Raw genomic sequence first — 22,278 nt, 5'->3', positions numbered from 1 at the left:
TCTCTAATCTCCGTATGGGAAAAACCTAATCCTTAGAGTTCCTTTAAATTTCTTCCTCAAACCTTAAGTTGGTGCCCTCTAGTTCTAAACTCCTGCCCTGGGGAAAAAGAATTCTGCCTATCTATCCTATCTGCGCCCGTCATAATTTTATAAACCATAAGACCATAAGACACAAAAGCAGAATTAACCCATTCAGCCCATCGAGTATCCTCCACCATTCCATCACAGCTGGTTTATTATCCCTGTCAATCCCATTCCCCTGCCTTCTCCCCGTAACCTTTGATGCCCTTACTAATCAAAAACCTATCAACTGCCACATTAAATATACCCAATGACTTGGCTTCTACAATCATCTATGGCAATAACTTCCACTGATCCACCATCCTCTGGCTAGAGAAATTCCTACTCACCTCTGTTCTAAAGGGACATCCCTCTATTCTGTGGCTGTGCCCTCTGGTCCTAGACTCCCCAACTATAGGAAACATCTCCATATCCACTCCGTCTAGGCCTTTTAATATTCAATAGGTTTCAATGATATCCCCCTCATTCTTCTAAACTCCAGCGAGTACAGGCCCAGAGCCATCAAATGTTCTTCATACATTAGCCCTTTCGTTCCCTGGATCATTCTCATGAGCCTGCTCTGGACCCTCTCCAATGCCAGCACATCCTTTCTTAGATAAAGGGTTCAGAACTGCTCATAATACTCCAAGTGTGGTCTGACCAATGCCTTATAAAGCCTCAGTATTACATCCTTGCTTTTATATTCTAATCCTGTTGAAATGAATGCTAACATTGCAGTTGCTTTCCTGATCAATGAATCAACATGCAAGTTAACTTTTAGGGAATCCTGCACGAGGACCCCAGGTCCCTTTGCACCTCTGCTTTCTGAATTTGTTCCCCATTTAGAAAATAGCCTATGCCTTTATTCCTTTTACCAAAGCACATGACCATTCACTTCCCTGCACCATATTTCATCTGCTATTTCGTTGAGCATTTTCCCAATCTATCCCAGTCTTTCTGCAGCTAATTCCAGCCTCTCACGTATCTCCTTTCTCAATATTCTCCGTTTTGCTACCAATTACATCCTGCAGCATGTGGACCAAAATTACGCATAGTACTACGGGTGTGGTCTGAACAATATTGGTCTTTATTTTCCTTCTAATTCTGTTATCGATGTTTGTTTGATTTTTTGTAGGATATCGTCAGCACTCTGGAAGATCGGCTGCAGCCACTGGTGGAGGCTGAGCTCTCTGTTCTAGTTGATGTCATGCATAAACCAGAGCTGCTGTTTGCAGAAGGAACAGAAGCTAGGGAGCGCTGTGAGAGTGGAAAGTTTATCTTTAAGTAAGTACAAGAAACAAGGCCTGATGGAAAAGAATAAGTGAACTTTCTACAATGTCAGCACAAAACATTCCTAGCAATGGAGAATGTTTGTTTTCATACTAAAAGTAACATTATTCTCCTCCAAAAATTAATTAGCATTTTAATATAGATGATGTGATACTAATGGACAAGATACTTTGCTAGAATCCTTAAAGTTAAAAAGCATAAATGAAGATTTTTCATTAAAATCAAAAGAGAAATATTTTTTGATATTTTTGAAACATCCTGCATGTTTCAATTTTCAGAACTTTTGGATCAATAAGTGGAGGATATCAGAATTGAATGAAAGAACATTCCCATTCCACTACTGACTGACCTTTTGTCTCTCATATTTCTTTGTGCCACTGCCTAAGGGGGAACTAACATTTTGCATAAAACCTTGTTTTCTGCATATAAAAGTATCTAACAACACGTCAGAAATTGGACGGGAATAATTTCTCCTTCCCTTCGCATTCAATAAGGTCTAATCGCTGGTCTCAGCTCCACTTTCCTGCCTAACCCTAACAACCTAGAGAATTCCAAAGACCTGCAAGACTTTCTACTCTTAAGCTAGATTCACAACTTGTCCAAATGTAATTCCACCTGAACTCCATTTTATGTTTCTTCTCCCTCACTTGGACACTGGTCCCTGATTTTAGAAATACCCCACTATCTCCCCCAACACTGAAACATCATCAACATTGTGTGCACCCTTTCAAATCCCCTAACAATTTTACATTGTTCAATGAGACCACCTCTTGTTCATAGCTCCAGAGAGTATGAATCCCATTTAGAGCACACTCAAAGGCACTATCAACTCAGCATTTACTTTTAACATTATTTACCAAGGAAGGGCAACAGCGAAGTTCTTTAATAACTCTTGAAACATTTTTTAATTATTTTGGGTGGTGGGGGAAATTTAGTCCATTGAAGAATGTTAGACAGGTTAACGAGAGAATGGAGAACCTGCCTCAGAGCTCCACGGTCCAGAAGGTTGCTTCTTCATTCTTTGCCCACATAAGATTCCATTTGGTGTTTTGGGCTTCCTCACACATCTTAAAGACGTGTTGTTTGGCTAAAATGGATCCTGTAAATTACTCTTTGTGCAGATAAGTAGCAGAAGTATCAAAGGACTGTCATGGGCAGGTGAGAGGGAATTGGCTGCAGGTTAAATAAGGAAAGGGGGATTGTCCCAATGGAATTGCTCTGCCAGAGCTGGTGTGGATTTGGTTGGTTGAATGACTGTGTTCTGTGTTGTAACATTGAAGTTAAGTGTTCGGTATTATTATGGGAACTCTTGAATACTCATTGACAGGTAAAAGGAAAGTCTGTGCTTCTGACAGTCTCACATTCCTTCAGTGTCTTATTCTGGGTTGATGCTTGAATCAACATAAGAAAACCAAAATACTCCTTGCCTTTAATGGAACAAGTTCTCTGCAAGCAGGAAACCTGAAAAATATAATACTGATGCCAGCCTTGTTGGCAAGGCAACAGGTTTTCGTCCTAGTGACTTAGCACTGGATAAAACAAAATGTTGCTGAGTTAGACTCTGTTCTAATGATCAGTCACAGTTTGGAAGCGATAAACTTACAGGCAATAACTCATTTTAACATGACCATTATTTTAAGTAATATAGAGTCATTGCTTTTGAATGGCCAAGTAGTAATAGTTCTGTAAAGTCCGTAAAAGTCTTGCAGTGCCCAAAGACTTGAAACAGCCACTGTCTTTGAAGCAGGTAATCTTGGTTAGCCATATATTTGCTGGAATGATATTCAAACAGCCAGTGTAAATTGATTCCTCATTCCATGGTCAAATATGCTTCATGTGAAGGTAGATAGACTGTGAAAAATGAAACAGAATTTGGAATGTAGCCACATTTTTTTAAAGTTGTGTAATTTCCTTTAATTTACTAAACAGTACACTTAAGTAACAAAGGAACGAAAACAAAACCTTTGGAGTCCTGATGAAGGGTCTCAGCTCAAAACGTCGACTGTTCATTCCTGTCTATAGATGCTGCCTGACCTATTGAGTTCCTACAGCCTTTTGTGTTTCTACCTCTGGCTTTCCAGAATCTCCTGCTGCTCACAATCTTCCACAGCACTACAGAACCTAGTTGTGAAGATCCATTGGCAATGTGGAAATAAAACGAATTCTGAGGATGTCTTGGTTGAAATATTGACGCCGTTGGTGGCACCCTCTATCTGTTAACTAGTCGCCTACCGTGTTTGGTGGATCGCTTGTCAAAGTCGGTTGCTGTGTTTGCCCATTTGACCCCAAAGCTGTGGAGTACCATGAGATGTGAATAGCAATATGAATAGTTAACACTTTTAGTTTATTTACTTGGAGATACAGCACTGTAACAGTCCCTTCTTGCCCAACAAGCCTGCACCACCCATTGCACCCATGTGACCAATTAATTGACTTTAGAATGTAGGAGAAAACCAGAGCCCCCAGAGGACAACGATGCAGTCACGGGGAGAACGTACAAATTCCTCACAGACAGTGGCGGGAATTGAACCCAGGTCACTGGTGCTACTAACCACTAGGCTTCCATGCCACCCCATGAAAAGCCGACTCACTGACACTGTTGTCACAGCTCATATTCAGGTCTAGAGCTAAATACTAAACAGAGGAGGCAGCAGTTGTTGTAAATGAATGCGATACCAGGAAGGAACATGGTCTGGTGGTGATTGGGTTGTGTCCCATGATGAAGACTCTTCAATTGATATGAGTCATGCCTGACATTAAAGATGCTTACAATTGTTGCAGGGCTCCGGGACCCTGAACTGGAAGTTGAATGATGTTTATCCAATCATCTTCAACTCTTATGCTGGTAAAATTAAGTTGTTTCTGTGAATGGTTCCACAGTTTACAGATCTGTTAATAAAACACCTAGTCCCACATCGCTATAACATGGCAGGGCTGTTAGGAGCAGGTAATATTTGTGCTACCTAAAGTCTTAACTGAAAAAAGCCTGGACACTTTGTCTTGATCTTCAATTATAGCATCATCATTATGTTCCGTGCTATCGATACCACTTTGACCAGAAGTGGAGAGGTTGTGGAGACAGATGTTGTTAAGATCTCAAAGTCAGGAATCAAAAGGTTGAGCATGATGCGACTATTGTCCTAAGCTGCGTATATTTCAATGCAAGCAGTATCATAGGAAAGACAGATGAGCTCAGGGCAAGGATCAACACGTGGAATTATAATATTGTAGCCATTGGTGTGATTTGGTTGCAGGAGATGCAGAACTGGCAGCGGGGTTTGCATTGTTTCAGACATGGCATAGCCGGATGGATTAAAGGAAGAAAGGTGGTGTTACTAGTCAAGGAAAATGCTATGTCAGTGCTCAGTCAGGACAGACAGGAGAATTTGTCTAGTGAGGCATTATGGGTGAAACTGAGTAATAAGAAAGGTATGAACAGGCTAATGGGGATATATCACAGGCAACCCAGCAGTCTGAGGGATTTAGTGGAACAAATCTGTAGGGAGATGGCAGACTGTTGCAAGAAACGTAAAATTGTTATAGTAGATGATTTTAACTTTCCACACTGGGACTCCCATCCTGTGAAAGGACTAGATGGGATAGAGTTTGTTACATGTGTTCAGGAAAGTTTTCATGATCGGTACAAAGAAGTCCCAATGACAGAGTGTGCAATGTTTGACCTGCTATTAGCAGATGAGGCAGGGCAGGTGACTGAACTTTGTGTAGGTTGTCTGCGGTCTGAGATTCTAAATTAGAGAAAGGTCAGCTTTGATGGTATCAGAGAGGATGTGTTAAGTGTGGATTGGGACACTGTTTTCCAGTAAAGTTGTACTTGGTAAGTGGGAGGCCTTCAAAAGTGAAATTTTGAGAGTATGAAGCTTGTATTGCTAACTGGTAATGGGTGCTAGGTGTGATTTTTAGCAGCTTTACCTGCACTCTTGGATGAAAAGATTTTTTCAAATCTGTTTCAAAACCACAAAAACTGGATGACCATCTTTCCTACTCCTGTTTAGAGTCTAGCTTGAAGTGAGTTTGAGCAGAAATTCATGGCAAAAGCAGAAGAGTCATTTTAAGAGGCATTTAGGTACATGAACAGGCGGGTAGTGTTAGTTTAGTTTTGCCTCATGGTTGGTGCAGACGTCATGAGCTGAAGGGTGTGTCACTTTTTCGAACTGTTCTATGTACGGACACCTTAGTGTAGACTATCACCAGCTAAGTGGCGAATTACCATTAATGATGTTGAGAGTGTTTCAAACTTATGTTGAGACAAAAGGGAAGACTTGTTAAGAGAGGACTGAAAACTTAATCATTTGCTGCTTGCCCTTGTGCTCAATGCCAAATGCCTCTGCTTTAAAAGAATTGCTTTCCACTGTATTGCCAACATAACTTGTAGTGTCTGCATACATCGGAGATATCAGGCCTCACATTTCAACACAAGCTGGAAATGAATGCTATCAATCTTTATTTCTCTAAAATCTTACTTATCCACTTATTTTTCTAGGCTAATTGAACACACTAAAAACCTGATGTCAACAGAAGAGAAGCTTTGCATTAAAGTTCTCCGCATCCTTCGAGAAATGTTGGTCAAAGAAAGCGACTTTGGAACTCGGGTAAAAGCAAAATGTTCAAATGTGTCTCTTGTGGCTTATACCAGATACTGCAAAATGCACCCCACCAATACCACAGTTTTGTATGTAGCTGAAACAAATAGAAAATGGTGTTCAGCTTTTGGATAAAGAAAGAGTTAGCATTTCATTGCAACACGGACAAAATGCAGGAGGAACTCAGCAGGTCAGGCAGCATGTATGAAATGAATAAACAGTGTAACAAAAATTATTTTAAAATTCATTGTGCATTCTTTCCTCATTCAGCTCAGGGTATTTGCATATGCCCGCAAACAAAGGAGACACTTTGCCCGTATTAAACCACAAAAAAACACCTTATTAGAACTAGCACAAATGCAATGCAGAAAGAGAAATCAAGTGTCTACAGTTGTAGCCATACAGCAATTGAAATAATACTTGTCATTCATTAAACAGGCTGATCTCTGCAGTATCAGAGGTAAGCCACAAATCCTACAATCTTACACGCAGTCTGCTTTCTCTTTAACACTGACACTGGCCCAATGCACTGTTCTCTATCTCAGCACTGGCACCAGCCAACATCTAGTCTAAAAGAAAGCTCTTCCCCCTTGCAACAAAGAAAATGTCCCTTTTTATACCCTTCATACCCCCTTACATTAGTACTTTTCCATCTTGGAGGTACCAGCTGAACCTACCCCACCCCCGCCCTCATCTCTTACGACTTTCAGCCCAGACAAACACGTTTTTCGCCACTTTCCACTCTTATGGCTCCATACTTGTACTTCCTTGACTTTCTCAAAACATTGCTGTGGACTGGTTCTCAAAACCTGTGCTTTCTTGGCAGCACAGTAGCATAGAGGTTATCACAATGCTTTATGGCACTGGCAGCCCGGGTTCAATTCCCGCAGCTGCCTGTAAGGAGTTTGTACGTTCTCCCCGTGACCGTGCGGTTTTCCTCTGGGTGTTCCAGTTTCCACCCACAGTCCATAGATGTACGAGTTGGCAGGTTAATTGGTCATTGTAAACTGTCCTGTGATTAGGCTGGGGTTAAATCAGGGGATTGCTGGGCAGAAAGACTCGAAGGACCAGAAGGTGCTTAATCTTAATGAATACATATAAATAAATAAAAACTACTGATGAACGGATTGGTTGCTTTTTATGATGGGGACCCACAGAGAAAAAAATCAACAATGTATCATTTTGATATGAAGTACTTGTAACTTAAGCCACATTTGATTTTGGTGAAAAAAAATCGATTCTCCAGTAGACTAACATTTCTGAAAAGAATTTGGCTTGTAAGAAATTACTTTGATATAAAGGTATCAATACAAAACAGCAGACAGGATACTCCGCAGCCCTGGACTGAGAGTGTTCAAAATTATATCAAATCATGTTCAGCCTTTCAAATTTAAAAGGACATTACTGTTAAGATGACACATTAACTAATCCAGAAGGGGTGACTGAAGTGGCTGCAAGTGTGTTTGAACTGTTAACTTTAGTGCCTCATCTCTCGATTCTTTTCCCACAGGGAGATGAGTTGAGAAAAACTCTCCTTAACAGCTACCTTTGTTACAAGAAGTCAAGCTCAAAAAATGACTCCAACGATCCTTGCTCTGCAGGTATTTACAAAATACAAACTGCTGTCACTCAATTAAGTCGAACTTCTGTTGTGATCCTACTGCAGTGAATACTTAGTTATCCGTCATAACAGAATGGATGGTCTAGACTATCCAAACTGTAGTTCTCTCTGTTCAAATTGGTTGGCCTCCAACCAAAAAAATGAGTAGAAAAATAGCAAAGTACAAGAAAAATTGCAAATGAAGCTTTATGGAGTCTTTTCTTGCTGCACTCTGGAGTGTTGAAGAATAACACTGCAAAATTGCTACACTGAGGCAAGGTTTCACAGAAAATTGATTCAGTTTGAACAACAACTTCACAGAAAGAGAGGATGTAACCCACAGCTGTGCTTTTGAACAAAAATGGTATGTCATCTCACAAAATATTTGGTGACAATTCTACATTGTTATGTAGGTTGGGTAATTGTGGCTCCATTGTGCTTATTAGATTGTAAATTATATTCCGAAGGGGAATCAATATGGAATTACCCAATATAACTGGATGAGGACTTGCAGTCATTGGCCATGCTATTGGGTACCTCTTGTACCTAATAAAGAGGCCACTGACTGTAAGTTTGTGGTCCTCTGCTATTGTGGCCCGTCTACTTCAACGTACAACGTGTTGTGCATTCAGAAATGCACTACTGCACACCATTGTTGTAATGCATGGTTATTTGAGTTACTGTTGCCTTCCTGTCAGCTTGAACCAGTCTGGCCATTCTCCTCTGACCTCTCTCATTAACAAGACGTTTTTGCTCACTGAACTGCTGCTCATTGGATGTGGGTTTTTTTTTGTTTACACACCATTTTCTGTAAACTCTAGATACTGTTGTACATGAAAGGACCAGATTAGCAGTTTCTGAGATACTCAAACCATCCCATTTGCACCAGTCATTCTACCATCAAAATCACTTAGATCACATTTCTTCCCCATTTTCACATCTGGTATGAACAACATTGAACCTCTTGGCCATGTCTGCATGCCTTTATACATTGAGTTGCTACCACATAATTAGCTAATTAGATATTTGCATTAATGAGCAGGTGTACCTAATAAAATGGTCACTGAATATAAATTGGAATAAATCGATTAAAATTTTTCATTACCATTAACACCAAACTAATGCTATTGTATTGGTACTCACTGGTTCTCCTCCTCTGTAGATCCTTCCTCAGGGTTGAAGGTTATTAATTTCCAATAGCGATCCAAAGTTTCTGAGTTGGCTCATGAAACCAATGGGACAGTTGCAGAATCTGCCACAGGAGGGATAGACAGTTCCTGACAGGGTGGATATGTGGGAACCCCTTACACATTTTCCACCAGACTTCTTAATTTTCCCAATGATTAGATGAGGTTCTTGGTGCCATCTTCATTTTCCGTGTCCAGGTATGCCCACCAAATGGTCAGAGTTTTATACTTTCGTAAAGATTCCATAATAACATCTTTACAATACTTCTGCTGTCCTCCTGTTGATATCTTGTGATGGAATTTGGAGGGGGGCATCGTTCTCATGGTGGGAACAATGTATTCTGCTTGAGTCAAATTGCTGGAGAGGTGTTGATCTCGGAGGGATCACTGATAATGCTTTGCTTAGCCTGACAGTAGCTTTGAAAGATTTTGCAGAAAAGGCATTGGTGACAGTTCTACATGACTTTAAAGAGCCTGCTGTAAAAGGTTCTTGTCTTTGCTGCCTAGAAGAGGATGTAAAACAAACCAGACTGAATTCCAGTTTTGATACTCAGTTCCATCACCTTCACTGATTGTTGGCAGAGGAGAAGAACAGAGACTAATTTTCCCACACCTGTTTAGCACAATTGACCAACAATGAGTTTCTACATTGAATACCAGTTGCATTCTGATTCTCATATGATGACAACTAATTGCAAAACTTAATTTTCCAAATGGAAATGTATTCTCCAAATGATTCTGTCAGATTATTTCTACTATAATACAGCAAATGTGTGTAGTTTCATTTCATATATTTACAAAGAATATTAATGTTCAATTCTATTCTTGTTTAAGATTCTGATAATCCAATAGCCCATATCCAGTGCCGTCTTGATCGAGGAGGAGCCACAAAACTAGTTTCAGATCTCATTATAAGCTCCAAAAGTGACAAGATTTTCTATGAGAGTATTTTATTGGCCATTGCCCTGTTGAATGGAGGAAACACAGAAATTCAGGTACTTGAAATAGTCTCCATAACAGTTATAAATACCTCTGTGCCTCAATATAAATTGAAATAATGAACTTTCATTCATATAAATTAGAATGTGATCGATAGTGACAGTGTATTTTCATAGGTTAGAGTTATCAGTATCATTCCTTTCTCTCCCGTGTGAACTTGACTCTTGGCAGTGCAGTAACATCACCTCCCAGCATCTTACATCTTTTCCTCTCCCCTTCCTCCACCTACCTATCCTCCCCTCACCTGGATTTTCCTATCACCCACTACCTTCAGCTGCTCTGTCCTCACCACACCCTTTTATTCTGGCTTTTGCCCTCTGCCTTTCCAGTTCTGGTGAAGGGTCTCAGCCTGAAATGCAACTATTCATTTCGCTCCAGAGATGCTGCCCGACCTATTGAGTTCCTGCATCAGTCCTTGTGTGTTGCTTGAGTAAAATGGAATTGTTCTGTGGTAGATTTTACTGTACCTGGTTGAGCTGGAGTACAGACAAGCTGAATGACTCGTGCATCCTACACGCCACACAGTAGGTATTTTCAAATGACTCTGCTCTCTCCTGCCCTGGCTCTATCTCCCTGCTCCTCTTTGTCTGCCTCCATCAATCATCGACCTTCTTCTGTCTCCACTCCTCCCCTTTCTACTATCTGACTCAATCTGTCTTTCATCCTCCGTATTACCCCCCTCAGTCTACCAGTCACCTCTGCACCTGTCTCACTACCCCCCTTTATACAGGCTATCTCCACTCTCTCTTACTTCAGATGTCGAGCTTTGACGAAACACCAGCTACTCCTTTCCTTGCCCACTCTACCAGCTGAGTTCCTCCAGAAGATTGTTTGTTGTTCCAGATTCCAGCATCCGTGGTCTTTTGTGTCCAACAAATTATATAATCTGTTTAAAATATGTGAATTTTATAACTAACTTGGTGCTTGTTAGGCATATACTGTATATCCTACACTCCACCTCTTCATGTGTTATTTTTTCAGATTCAGATTCATTTATTTCTCACATCTACATTGAAACATACAGTAAAATGCATTGTTTGTATTAACAGCCGACATCACTTAAAGTTGTGTTGGGGACACATATTCCAGTGCTTGATCATGATGTTCTGCAGAACAACGCAAGCAATAACAACAGAAAAACAGCAACAAAACAACAACAGCAAAACAAGCCCCTTTCCACCCACGCACACACACACAGGTAGTACTGAACCGCAGGACAGACTGCCTCCAGGCCTCCAGGTTCCAGTGGAAAAGTGGGCTCGCAAACATCAGCTCTCTGACTTTCCCCAGTGGACTCGCAGACCTGAAGACCCAGGACTTTAGCCAATGGGCCTGGACTCTCAGGCTTCCATTCAATTTGGCATCAACCCCAGCATTTGCTGATGATGGGAGCCTAAACTCCAGGCCTCAAGGTCCAGACTTTGTGTGCTAGGGGGATGCAGGCCCTCAGCATCCTGCCAGCACAACCTCCGATGCTGGGACCTGCCAGACTGGGTAGGCACACTGATCGGAAGGGCCACCAACCCTTATCTTGCTAGACACCCTCCACAGCACTTTCTAGCCCCATATCCTTCACCACACATCGACATTGCTGCCTTCGAATGTGAAGCACAGAGCAGAAACTTGCACTTCAATGATGATGACAACTCGGGCCTGAGAGGCCAGCGTCAGGCATTTTCATACCTTACAAGGCACTGTGTGGCGAGCCACTCCTCACACAGACATTTCGCAGTATTTTTCTTTATTTTATGATGGCGAGTTGCGAGCTCAACGCTCAACCCGGCACGGATGGAAAACTTGGGAACGGCCCAACTGGATTTGAACCTGGGAACCTCCGTTCCGGAGACCGACACTGATGTCACTACGCCACCAGCCGACCTCTAAATCCCTTGTTTCCCCATAACTAAACCCTACCCTGATCCCCAACTCCCCTCTTTGTCCCCTAAACAGTCCCTGCAAACTTAAGAAATATTAAGTCTATGCATGGCCTTGCCAGGTACTGCAGCGTGGCACCTTCTTGAGTGCAAGTCAAGACTTTTATCAGCTATTTAAATATTAGCTTTTCTTCAGAACATTCTTCCATTCCTTGAAATTACATTTCTGATATTTTCATGTAGGAATTTGAATTCGTCTTTCTTCCAGCACTCAGCCATATCACTATACAAAAATGACCTTTTGACTTTAAGGTTATTGGCGAGAAATTTAGGCACAGTTATCAATGCTATAAGCATGGTGTTGTAGCATCGGTACCTTGAAATGTATCTCCCATTGGCTTCAGTGAAATTAATTTTAGATGCAGAGTATGTAGCATTTTAATGCTATGGACAGGGAATTAAATTTGAAGTCAATGACCTTTATCATTTAATCTGTGGGACTTCCAAAAGCACGTTTGCTAATATACATGTATTTCGGCTTCAGAATTCCTTCTATGCTCTAATGACTGGTGACAGTAAATCAGAGAAATTTTTTAAAGTGCTTCATAATCGTATTAAGGCTGCTCACCAAGATATCAAAGCAACCGTTTCGGTCAATATGAATGAGCCGGGAAGCAAAATGATGAAGGATGCACACGACAAAACACAAGCCATCCCAGGAGGTGTTCAGAAAGGTTAGAGGTTTTTTTCTGACATTTAGTTTTCTGTTCTGTTGGTCACTAAAGATCATCATGAATGTGGTCTCTCTGACTCAAACACTGTTTCTCAGTGAAGGGATATCTGAAGCTTCATACAGTTTATGTAGATCAGCCAGTGACATTTGAGAGAAAGGGGGAAAATAAATTCTAATTAAGTGTTATTTCAGAAGGGCTTGACTGCTTGGAAGTTTGATTTCAGTGTATAATGTTGGTCGCAATTTCTGATCACCATAATTTGAATTCACCTGCAGGTATAAAACAAAGATCTGCAGATTTAACATTTGAGTACTGATGAGATAGAGTTTTGTGGAGATACAGATGCCACTTCACATAAATTGCTCTTCATCAGCACTGTAATGTATGGTGTTTGTTGCTAGCCACAGAGTAGTAGGTTTCAGACTGGCTCACGATCCTAATAGCAAGCAGTGCTGCTTCTTAACGTAACTCTGGAGGGGGCAATGGACAAAGTGGAGGAATACCTCTGCAAGCGGTGACACTGTCTGATGTCAGGTCAGAGTGCAAACAATTGACGTACGCCTAGATCAGCAACTTGAACTTCCCTCTAGAACACCTATCTTCCCATTCTTTAGATGATTTGGCCCTCCCTGTTCCAAATTGGACTGAGTACAGCATTTGATCCCATCTCCTGATGTTATCCACTCTGGGTGATATTCTTTTAAGAAGAGAAGTGTTGTTTTTAAACTAGGGTTATTTTCTTTGCTCGATTCAAATCATCAGGAAAGTATCAGAAGCTTTAGAGATCTACAAAGAGTCATGGGTTACTTTGGCATAAAATTTTGGCTTAGTGAATAATATATCAATCAGGATTGCGATGACAACACATTCTAAAATGTCTATGTTTACCACATGATAATTGCTTTGTTTTATATTTAATGTCTCTGTGGTTGTCAAAAGTATCATAATAAAGGAAACATAGGGGATTCAAATAAGTAGCATCATAAAACTTCTAAGCTATTCACATCACACTGTGCAAAATTGAGAGCACATTAACACCTTGCATCACCCCAATGTTTGCTCTTTTAATGAATCGTTCACATCTGTTCTCACAACAAATAAAGACATTTCATGCAATATGTAATGCGCTTGACACTAATGCTGCACCGTGGCAGTAATTTTATTGGTGATGAATTTCAGTCATTTCTTGTTTCCCATTTAGGAAAAGATGTCCATGCTTTGATGGCAACTGCTCATAACAGATCACCAATGAAAAAATCGGTAGATAGTGAAGACCAACAAAAAGAAAATGAAATGAGCCCAGCAGTGGCAATAATGCAGCCCATCCTACGATTTCTACAGCTCCTGTGTGAAAACCATAACAGTAACCTTCAGGTTAGATTACAGAGTGTCTTATGTCACCATGCACAGATTCTAACATTGCAAATGATTTTTAAAGTATTTTTATTTAGATATACAGTTTTGTAATATGCCCTTCCAGGCCAATGGCCCACACATCTCAATTACACCCATTTGACAAATTAACCTACTGTTCCTTTTGTTCTTAATAAAGAAAAGCTTGGCATGGATTTACATTACATTTTATTACAGAACTGCTGCGCAACACTGAGTGCATGCGACCAGCTCACCATTGTAGCTTCCGGTTCCGGGTGAGCCGCCCGCATTGCCTACTGGGAAATGAAGTTCTTTATTATGCACTCATAGTGAAGCATCTTCTAACCATTCTGTATTGGAAACAGGAGCATGTGGAGGAAACACACACAGCCACCAGGAGAAAGTACAAATTCCTTACAGACAGCAGTGGGAAATGAACTGGTGTCGCTGGTGAAGGACAATATGACCAAGTTTGTTTAGGAGGTTTTAATGTGTATGACAAGAGCAGTGCAGAACATGTGGTTTAAGTAGGCTTTGGTACGGCCTTTCACAATATGCCACATTGGAAACTGGTCCAAATGGTTAGTGTCCAAGGGATCTAGGGTAAATTGGCAAAATAGTTCCAAAATTACCGTAGATTCCGTACTACAGAGCACACCTGATTAAAAGCCGCAGGCTCTAATTTTAGAAAGAAAATCAATTTTGTACTTGTACAAGCCGCACCGGATTTTAAGCCGCAGGTGTCCCACGTTGTAATATGAGATATTTACACAGAAAGATATTACACGTGAGGATTTTTTAACTTTTAATTAAATCCGTATGGTAACATAAACAAATACATATTGCAAACGCTTTTTTTCGAACCATGCCTGTAACACGGCTACTTTTAAATATACATACGTATCAGTAACACACAAATTACGTTGCGTATACTTTTTTTACTGAACAGTGCACGAACAACATTCCAATATCTCCTAACGACTGGTAAAAAAATATATACTGCAGCCTACCAGGAAAAGTTATTGATCGCCTTTAACTTAAAAGCAGCGTTCTCGCGCGGGTCTAATGCCGCTCGCCCCCACCTTCCCGTTTATCGCAAACCGGCATTTTCCCACAAGACGCGGCGAAACCGGATGTGACATCATAGCATCCCGGGATGTAGTACAGAAAATAAATATACTTAAAACACTTCTAACTTTAACTAGAAAATACTAACAAATGAATTACTAAGCGAAAATATTATAAACTAAATAACTGCCATAAAGGCAGCACAATGCTTTTCTTCGAGTGTTTTCCATGTTGATGAGGGTGAGTACAAATGACTGATTTACAATAATTTAATTGTGAAAGTGCGCTTGATTTATCGTACAATTTCATTGGACCTCTGTGAACTACTCATCATTTTTATTGGTCTACTGTTGAGGCAAAATGTTTTTGGCGGCATGAAAAAAAACCATGTATTAGCCGCACCGTAGTAAAGGCCGCGGTGTTCAAAGCTGATCAAAATGTGGGAAAAAAGTAGCGGCTTATAATCCGGCATCTACGGTAGCTTGGCTGTAGAAAAGGGAGAAGGGGTTAAGATAGAGAGTTGTTTTTGTGATCAGTCACCAGCAACTGGGTTTCAGTGATGGGATCCTTGCAGCTTGCAATGCATCTGAATGCTGTGGAGATCAATATCGATGGCATAATCAGTAAGTTTGCAGATGGCATTAATTTTGGTAGATTTGTTAACAATGCGAAGAGAAGTTTTAGGCTGCAGATCAATATTTACGAAGGTGAAATGACAAATGGAATTTAACCTTGATAATTGTGAGGTTATATATTTTTGGAGTACTAACGAGGTCAAAATATTTACCATAAATGGTAATGTCCAAAGAAGTACTGAGAAACAGAGAGGCCTTGGTGTGCATGTCCAAAGACTCTTGAAGGTAGCATAATTGATGCTAACCTTCATTAGTCATGGCACTGAATACTAGAGCAGGGGGTTTGTGTTCCAACTGTATATAATAAGGAAAATATATGAAGACCTCAGTTGGAGAACTGCATGCAGTTCTAATCACTACACTGTAGGAAAGGTAATACAGCACTGGAGATGTCGCCAAAGGGATTCAACAGGCTGTTGCCTGGGATACAGTGTTTTAGTGATGAAGGGAGATTGGCTCTGTTCTCCCTAGAGGCGAGGAGGCTGAGTGGATATGGTGTGTAAAATGATGAGGAGTGTAGATAGCACAGATTGTAGCCATCTTTTCCCTTATCATTGGTGAGTAAAACTAGAGCACATAGACTTATGGAGAGGGGTGGGAAAATTAGAAGGAACTGAGAGGCCTATTTCACCCGGAGAGAGATGGAAGCATGTAAGAGATGTTGAGACGAGCAATTGCATTGAAGTTCATAGGCCATTTGCAGGAAGATTGGATTAATACAGGTGGGTGTCTACTGGACGTGGTAGGCTGAATGGTCTCTTTCCGTCCTGTATGATTCTGTCCACACATTCTGTGATTTGTTCACATCACTCATAGCCTAATTCAGAATGTCTATGTTGCACAATTTTCCTTCAAGGTCTTTGTGCATCAGACATACCAAAGCAAAAAGGACCACAGCTCAGCTCCTTGACAGGAGGCAATAAATGGGGTCCTTTTCTGGTTGGTAACTGGCATCTAGTGGTGTGCCACTGGGGTCAGTTGTTGAAACCACTTCTTTTCACGTTATACAGTATGTCAGTAATTTAGATGACAGAATTGGTGGATTTGTGACCAAGTTTGCGGACAATATGAAGGTAAGTGGAGGGGCAGGTGGTGATGAGGAAGCAGCGAGCCCGCAGAAGGTCTTAGACAGATTGAGAGAATGGGCAAAGAAGTGGCAAATGGAGTATCGGGTAGCGAAGTGTATGCTCATGCAGTTTGGTAGAAGGAATAAAGGTGTACAGTATTTTTTTAAATGAGGAGAATATTAAAATTTCAGAGGTGCATAGGGACTGGGGAGTCCTCATGCAGGATTCCCTAAAGGTTAATTTGCAGGTTAAATTGATGGTAAGGAAGGCAAATGCAATGTTAGCATTCATTTCAAGAGGGCTAGAGTATAATGGCAAGGATGTAATGCTGAGGCTTTGTAAGGCATTGGTCAGACCACACTGGGAGTATTGTGAGCAGTTGTGGGCCTCTTTATTTGAGAAAAGAAAATAAATAGGGTTTCCAAGGTCATGGGGAGGAGGCAGTGGACATAGTTACTTGGATTTTCAGAAGGCCTTTGACAAGGTGCTGCACATGAAGCTGCTAAACCAGATAAGAGTCCATGGTATCACACTAAAGATACTAGCATCGATAGAAGGGCGGCTGTAATAAAGGGGCCCTGTTCTGGTTGTATACCGGTGACCAGTGGTGTTCTGCAGGGGTCAGTGTTAGAACAGCTTCTTTTCTCTTTTATTTGTCAAAGATTTGGACGACAGAATTGATAGCTTTGTCTGCCAAGTTTACATGTGATACAAAGATAGGTTCTATGGTCTAAAATGCTTGAATTAGTAACATTCCAGAAGTAGAGGGTATAGATAGGCAAAAAGCAAGCTGGTTGTTTACATTGAAGTTGGATGAAACTAGAACCTACTTAAAGGACAGAAGATGGAGGTTAACCAACCCCAAAGTGATACTACAAATATCAGGCTGTGATCATACCCACTACTTTCTAAACAGCCAAAATATATTTTTAAATATCAAAGTTGCTCGGACAAAAATCCCCAGGCATTAAAATCATTGAATGCTTCTGCATGCACTGACCTCCTGAAGCCCAACAGCCAGGTTTCCCGCATTTACCCCATGGATATGCATGAAAGTGTTTATGATGTTACTAATTCAAGCAGCTTAGACCGTAGGACTATAAGAAATAGGAGCAGAATTAGGCCATTTGGCCCCTTGACTCTGCTCTACCATTCAATCATGACTGATTTACTATAATGATTTCATTATGAATGAAGCATTTCATACAAAGGATGAATGTACCATGTCATACAGGTCACCTAATCCGGTTGCTGTTTTCTTGTGCAATTCTTGCCGGCATCAGACTTCACATTTTGTTTTTGTTGCTCGGCTCTTCGCTTCTATTTTTTGATCATTGGTGTACTTTTCCTCGACAGAACCTCCTCCGCTGTCAGAACAACAAGACGAATTACAACCTGGTGTGTGAGACACTGCAGTTTTTGGACATTATGTGTGGAAGCACGACTGGAGGCCTGGGGTTGCTTGGACTGTATATCAATGAAAACAATGTGCTTCTTATTATTCAAACACTAGAGACACTAACAGAGTATTGTCAGGGTCCTTGCACTGAGAACCAGGTATGCATCATAGTACCTACATCATTTCTAGCTAATTTTGAAATATTGGTATAGAGCGGTTATCTTTGACATTGAATATAAAGTAGAAGTGTGATGTCACTCCTTTTTATGTATTCTCCTACATCAGGGTTATCAGCTTTAAATTATCAAAGCTCAGCAGAAGGAAACATGAGCATGAGATTTTGAAGAGAATGTTGTGTTAGAGTTCCTTTCTCATTTTTGAAGCCAAAGCAACTATTCAGCAACTAACCGCTGGAAGATCTTATTGGGTCAAGCAGCATTTGAGTAGGCAAAGGGATAGCTGGCATATGGGTCAACACGCTGCATGAGGTGCTCAACCCAAGGGTTTTGCACCAGTTTTTCTTTTGTTCCAGTCTCCAGCATTTGCAGTCTTTTGTGTCTTCAAGTATTTATTAGAGCTTAAGACCTTTAGACATACTTTAGGAGTATAATGAGTCTATTTGTCCCATTGAGTCTGTTCCGCAATTCTATCATGGTTGATTTATTCTCCCTTTCAACCCTGCCTTCTCCCCATAACCTTTGATGCCCTTCGAAATCAAGAACCTATTCAATTCAAGTCAAGACCTTTTACAGGTGTAAAAGTTTTCTTGTGGGATAATAGGTACAACTGTTACAAAAATACTACAAATCAGGAGAAAGAAGAATAAGGGAAAACAGTCAGCAGTCCAGGCGCAGTGAGATCAGCGCCAGTCTCGAGAACAGAGATTCCCGAGTTCGATCCAGTGATAGACCGCTCCCGAGCGTGCTTTCCATCCATGCCAGGTTGATGGCAAGCTTGCAACTCAACCTCGTATAAAAAGACACTGCCACCTCCAGTTTAAATTCCCACGTGGAATATTGTGGAGGATCAAATACCCAAACCCAAACCCAGTTCAGGTAACATCTATGGGGACATTGGAACTCAATATGTGGAAGTTTGTTTACATACTGTTTAAAGCTCTCAATGGACATCTGTTTAAGCACAGAATCGTTACTTCTTTTAACTGCAATTTTACTGGTTTTTATAGGACTGTGAGGACGGGCTTCCCTCTCCCATGGGTGAAAAGTTTTTGTAAAGTCTTTAAAAACTGCTTGTATTGATTGATGCAACTTTACTAAGTCAAGTACTTTGAATGGTCTCCCTACTTACTGCCTTAAGACATTTTGGTTTGATTTTGTTTATTTCCTAGACATGCATTGTAACGCATGAGTGTAATGGCATTGATATTATTACTGCATTAATTCTGAATGATATCAGTCCGCTCTGCAAGTACAGGATGGACCTGGTGCTACAGCTAAAAGTAAGTAGAGCTTTGATCAAATATATTCCAGATTCCAGGTTGTAAAATGTCATTTCCTGTACACAAGAGTAAAGGATAACAAAATAATTATTACTCCAGATCCAATGCAGCGCAAAATCCCCCCTACAAATGATAAAAAGCACAATAATAATAAACTCACAATTAATATAAATATATTGCCAATATACAGAGATTGATTGTACTGTATGTCCATAAAGTGATGGTCAGCCAGGAATGTCTGTACATAAGGTGACTGACAGGAAATGATAAAGTAGTGGTGGATGGGGTGTGAAGGTAAATGGGTGGAGGTGTTGATCAGCCTTACTGCTTGGGGAAAGTAGCTGTTTTTGAGTCTGGTGGTCCTGGCATGGAGCTACATAGCCTCCTCCCATGAGTAGGGTAGGTGGGATCCTTCATGATGTTACTGGCCCCTTTCTATCACCTTTCTGTATATACATCTTTGTTGGCTGGCAGGCTGGTGCTGTTGATGCTGTGGGCAGATTTGACTATCCATTGTACAGCAGCAGATTCCATCCACAGAATTAAATCTACACTGTGACGTGATTGTTGTGCAGAATTTGAATGATTTGAATCAATGATTTGATTTTAATTATGTTTAATGTCTTTTCAGATAATTTTGACTGGTGTTGACAGTTAAAAATCCCATTTAGAATCTCCCAAAAATATATGCAATGGATACTGATTATTAAGCTGAACTAGGTCAACTAGCAATGTGTGGTATGTGTGAAGGTGATTGATGGATAACAGGCTATCCACGTGTATTCTTATGATGTATTGCTGAATGAACCAGGAAAATACAAAGAAGTATAATTCAGATTAACACATCAAAAACAGATTCTATAGTAATTTAGAAACATGAATATCCACAATAAATTCCAAGGAGGAAGTTTTGCAGATCAAGACCAAATATCAGAGTTTATGAAAGTAGTTTTGCTTTGTGAAGGTGTCAGGACTAACATAATTGTCATTTTTGCTTTTGTAATAGGACAATGCTTCCAAGCTTTTACTTGCACTTATGGAAAGTAGGTATGACACTGAAAATGCCGAAAGGATCCTCTTCAACATGAGGCCCCAAGAACTGGTGAGTGTGTTAACGGTTACAGTTGTGTAAAATTAGTCAGAAATCAACAGCTTAAGTCTATCACTCTGCATGAGTTTACTGCTGAGGATTCCTGAATTTTGCTGAAGTGGGTTAGCTGTGAATTGGAAGTGAAAACATTGTAAATGTTCAGCGGTATGTGGACAGCAAAAGGTAATGCTAAGCTTAGCTGTTGACTTTTTGACTGAATCCTAATACCTGACAAAAGATAATCCTCTCTTTGATATGTTGTTTGACCAGCTGGAAGCTTCCAGATTTTCTATTTTTAATTTAAGGTTTCTGGGACATGTACTATGTTGCCATTCATGGGGCATAGTTTTGTGTAACTTTTTTTCCCAGGAGGTTATTACCAAGGACCATCGACCGGACAATAAAATGTTTTATTTCAGACATGCATAAACAAATGATACTTCTGGTCATTGTGTTGTTCTCAGTGCTCTTGCACTGTCTCTTCCTAACTGGCTCTCTGCTATCTTTCTCATTGTTCCCCTCACTAACTCTCCTCAAAGTCAATGCTGAGTTTATTGTCACATACACAAGTACGTGTATCCACTGGAGCAATGAAAAACTTACTTGCAGTAGCATCACAGGCACAGACCACCATATAATCATATAGCATCATACTCTCTGCTTCACTCGCTGTATGGCTCACTTTAAATTCCAGTCCTCCCTGTCCCAGATGCCACCAATGCACTGCTATCTTGCTGCCTGACATTTGGCTCCACTTGCAACCCCATTTGCCCCATCCCCACTGCACCTTACTATTTTGCTAAAGATGTCAGTGTTCCCCCCCCCCCCCCAGTTTATTTTCCAAATTACGTAAACTTCTCACTGATTAGTGCATGGGGACACTTTTATTTGACTGGTGCCTTTATAAATTCAAGTCAATGCGCCTCAGCAGAGCTCCAAAGGCTGTTGTACTGTGGAGCCAAGTGCCAGAGCATCGGACTCCCTTCAGCGGGACTGTTCAAATAGAAAGTGATTCAAAGACCAAACAAAACTGGAAGATTAAAACAATGAGCATTGGAGCATGGAAGTGTAGGCCAGTAAGAAGCCTCGGGGGACAAGGGCAAACCATGTGGAGAGGCTGGCTGGGTGCAAGGCGGGACAGAAATGTACCTTGTGGGGCTATGGAGTGGTGAGGACAAATGAATTATTGGATCCATCTTTGAGAGTGTCTTGGGCGGTATGTTGTGCAACACTATAAGACCATAAGATATAGGAGCAAAATTAGTCCATTTGGCTCATTGAGTCTGCTCTGCCATTTCATCATGGCTGATCTATTCCTTCTCAGCCCCAATCTGCTGCCTTTATAAGACCATAAGAAGTCTAATTAGACACAAGTCTAATTCAGTAACTGTAATTAACATATATTGGAAAATAGTTAAAAGAAATGTAATTCAGTAGTATTGAAGAATGAACTTTTATTTGTATAATCTTTTATGATCTCAAGACAAGGCAGGATCTCCCAGTAGCTATCCATTTTAATTCCACTTCCCATTCCTATTTCAATATGTCTATCCATGGCCTCTTCCACTGTCTTGATGAGGCCACACTTATAATCCATCTGGGTAGCCTCCAACCTGATGGAATGAACTTTGATTTCTTGAACTTTCAGTAATGACCCCCCCACTTCCCATCCCCTTTTCCCTCTCTCACCTTATCTCACTGCCGACCCATCACCTCCTTCTGGTGCTCCTCCCTCCTTTCTTTCTTCCACGGCCTTCTGTCTCTTTCACCAATCAACTTCCCAGCTCTTTACTTCATCCCTCCCCTTTAAGTTTCATCTATCACCTTGTATTTCTCTTTCC

General features: G+C 40.7%; 1 protein-coding gene across 3 annotated transcripts in view; it reads left to right on the top strand.

Moving 5' to 3' along the window:
- The window catches only part of itpr3 (inositol 1,4,5-trisphosphate receptor, type 3), a 310,863-nt gene that overhangs the window by 252,389 nt on the left and 36,196 nt on the right, over nt 1-22,278 (top strand). For all 3 annotated transcript variants that reach the window (XM_073030432.1, XM_073030433.1, XM_073030431.1), the window contains exons 36-44: nt 1,196-1,344; nt 5,852-5,960; nt 7,462-7,552; nt 9,573-9,733; nt 12,156-12,345; nt 13,547-13,719; nt 17,846-18,046; nt 19,237-19,347; nt 20,354-20,449. In XM_073030432.1, coding sequence (XP_072886533.1) covers nt 1,196-1,344; nt 5,852-5,960; nt 7,462-7,552; nt 9,573-9,733; nt 12,156-12,345; nt 13,547-13,719; nt 17,846-18,046; nt 19,237-19,347; nt 20,354-20,449 — 1,281 coding nt within the window. The remainder of the gene's footprint in view (nt 1-1,195; nt 1,345-5,851; nt 5,961-7,461; nt 7,553-9,572; nt 9,734-12,155; nt 12,346-13,546; nt 13,720-17,845; nt 18,047-19,236; nt 19,348-20,353; nt 20,450-22,278) is intronic.

The sequence above is a fragment of the Hemitrygon akajei genome, chromosome 27, assembly GCF_048418815.1.
Source record: "Hemitrygon akajei chromosome 27, sHemAka1.3, whole genome shotgun sequence".
Classification (NCBI taxonomy): Eukaryota; Metazoa; Chordata; class Chondrichthyes; order Myliobatiformes; family Dasyatidae; genus Hemitrygon; species Hemitrygon akajei.
The sequence above is the reverse complement of the archived record's forward strand: the minus strand, read 5'-3'. Positions and strand labels throughout refer to the sequence as shown.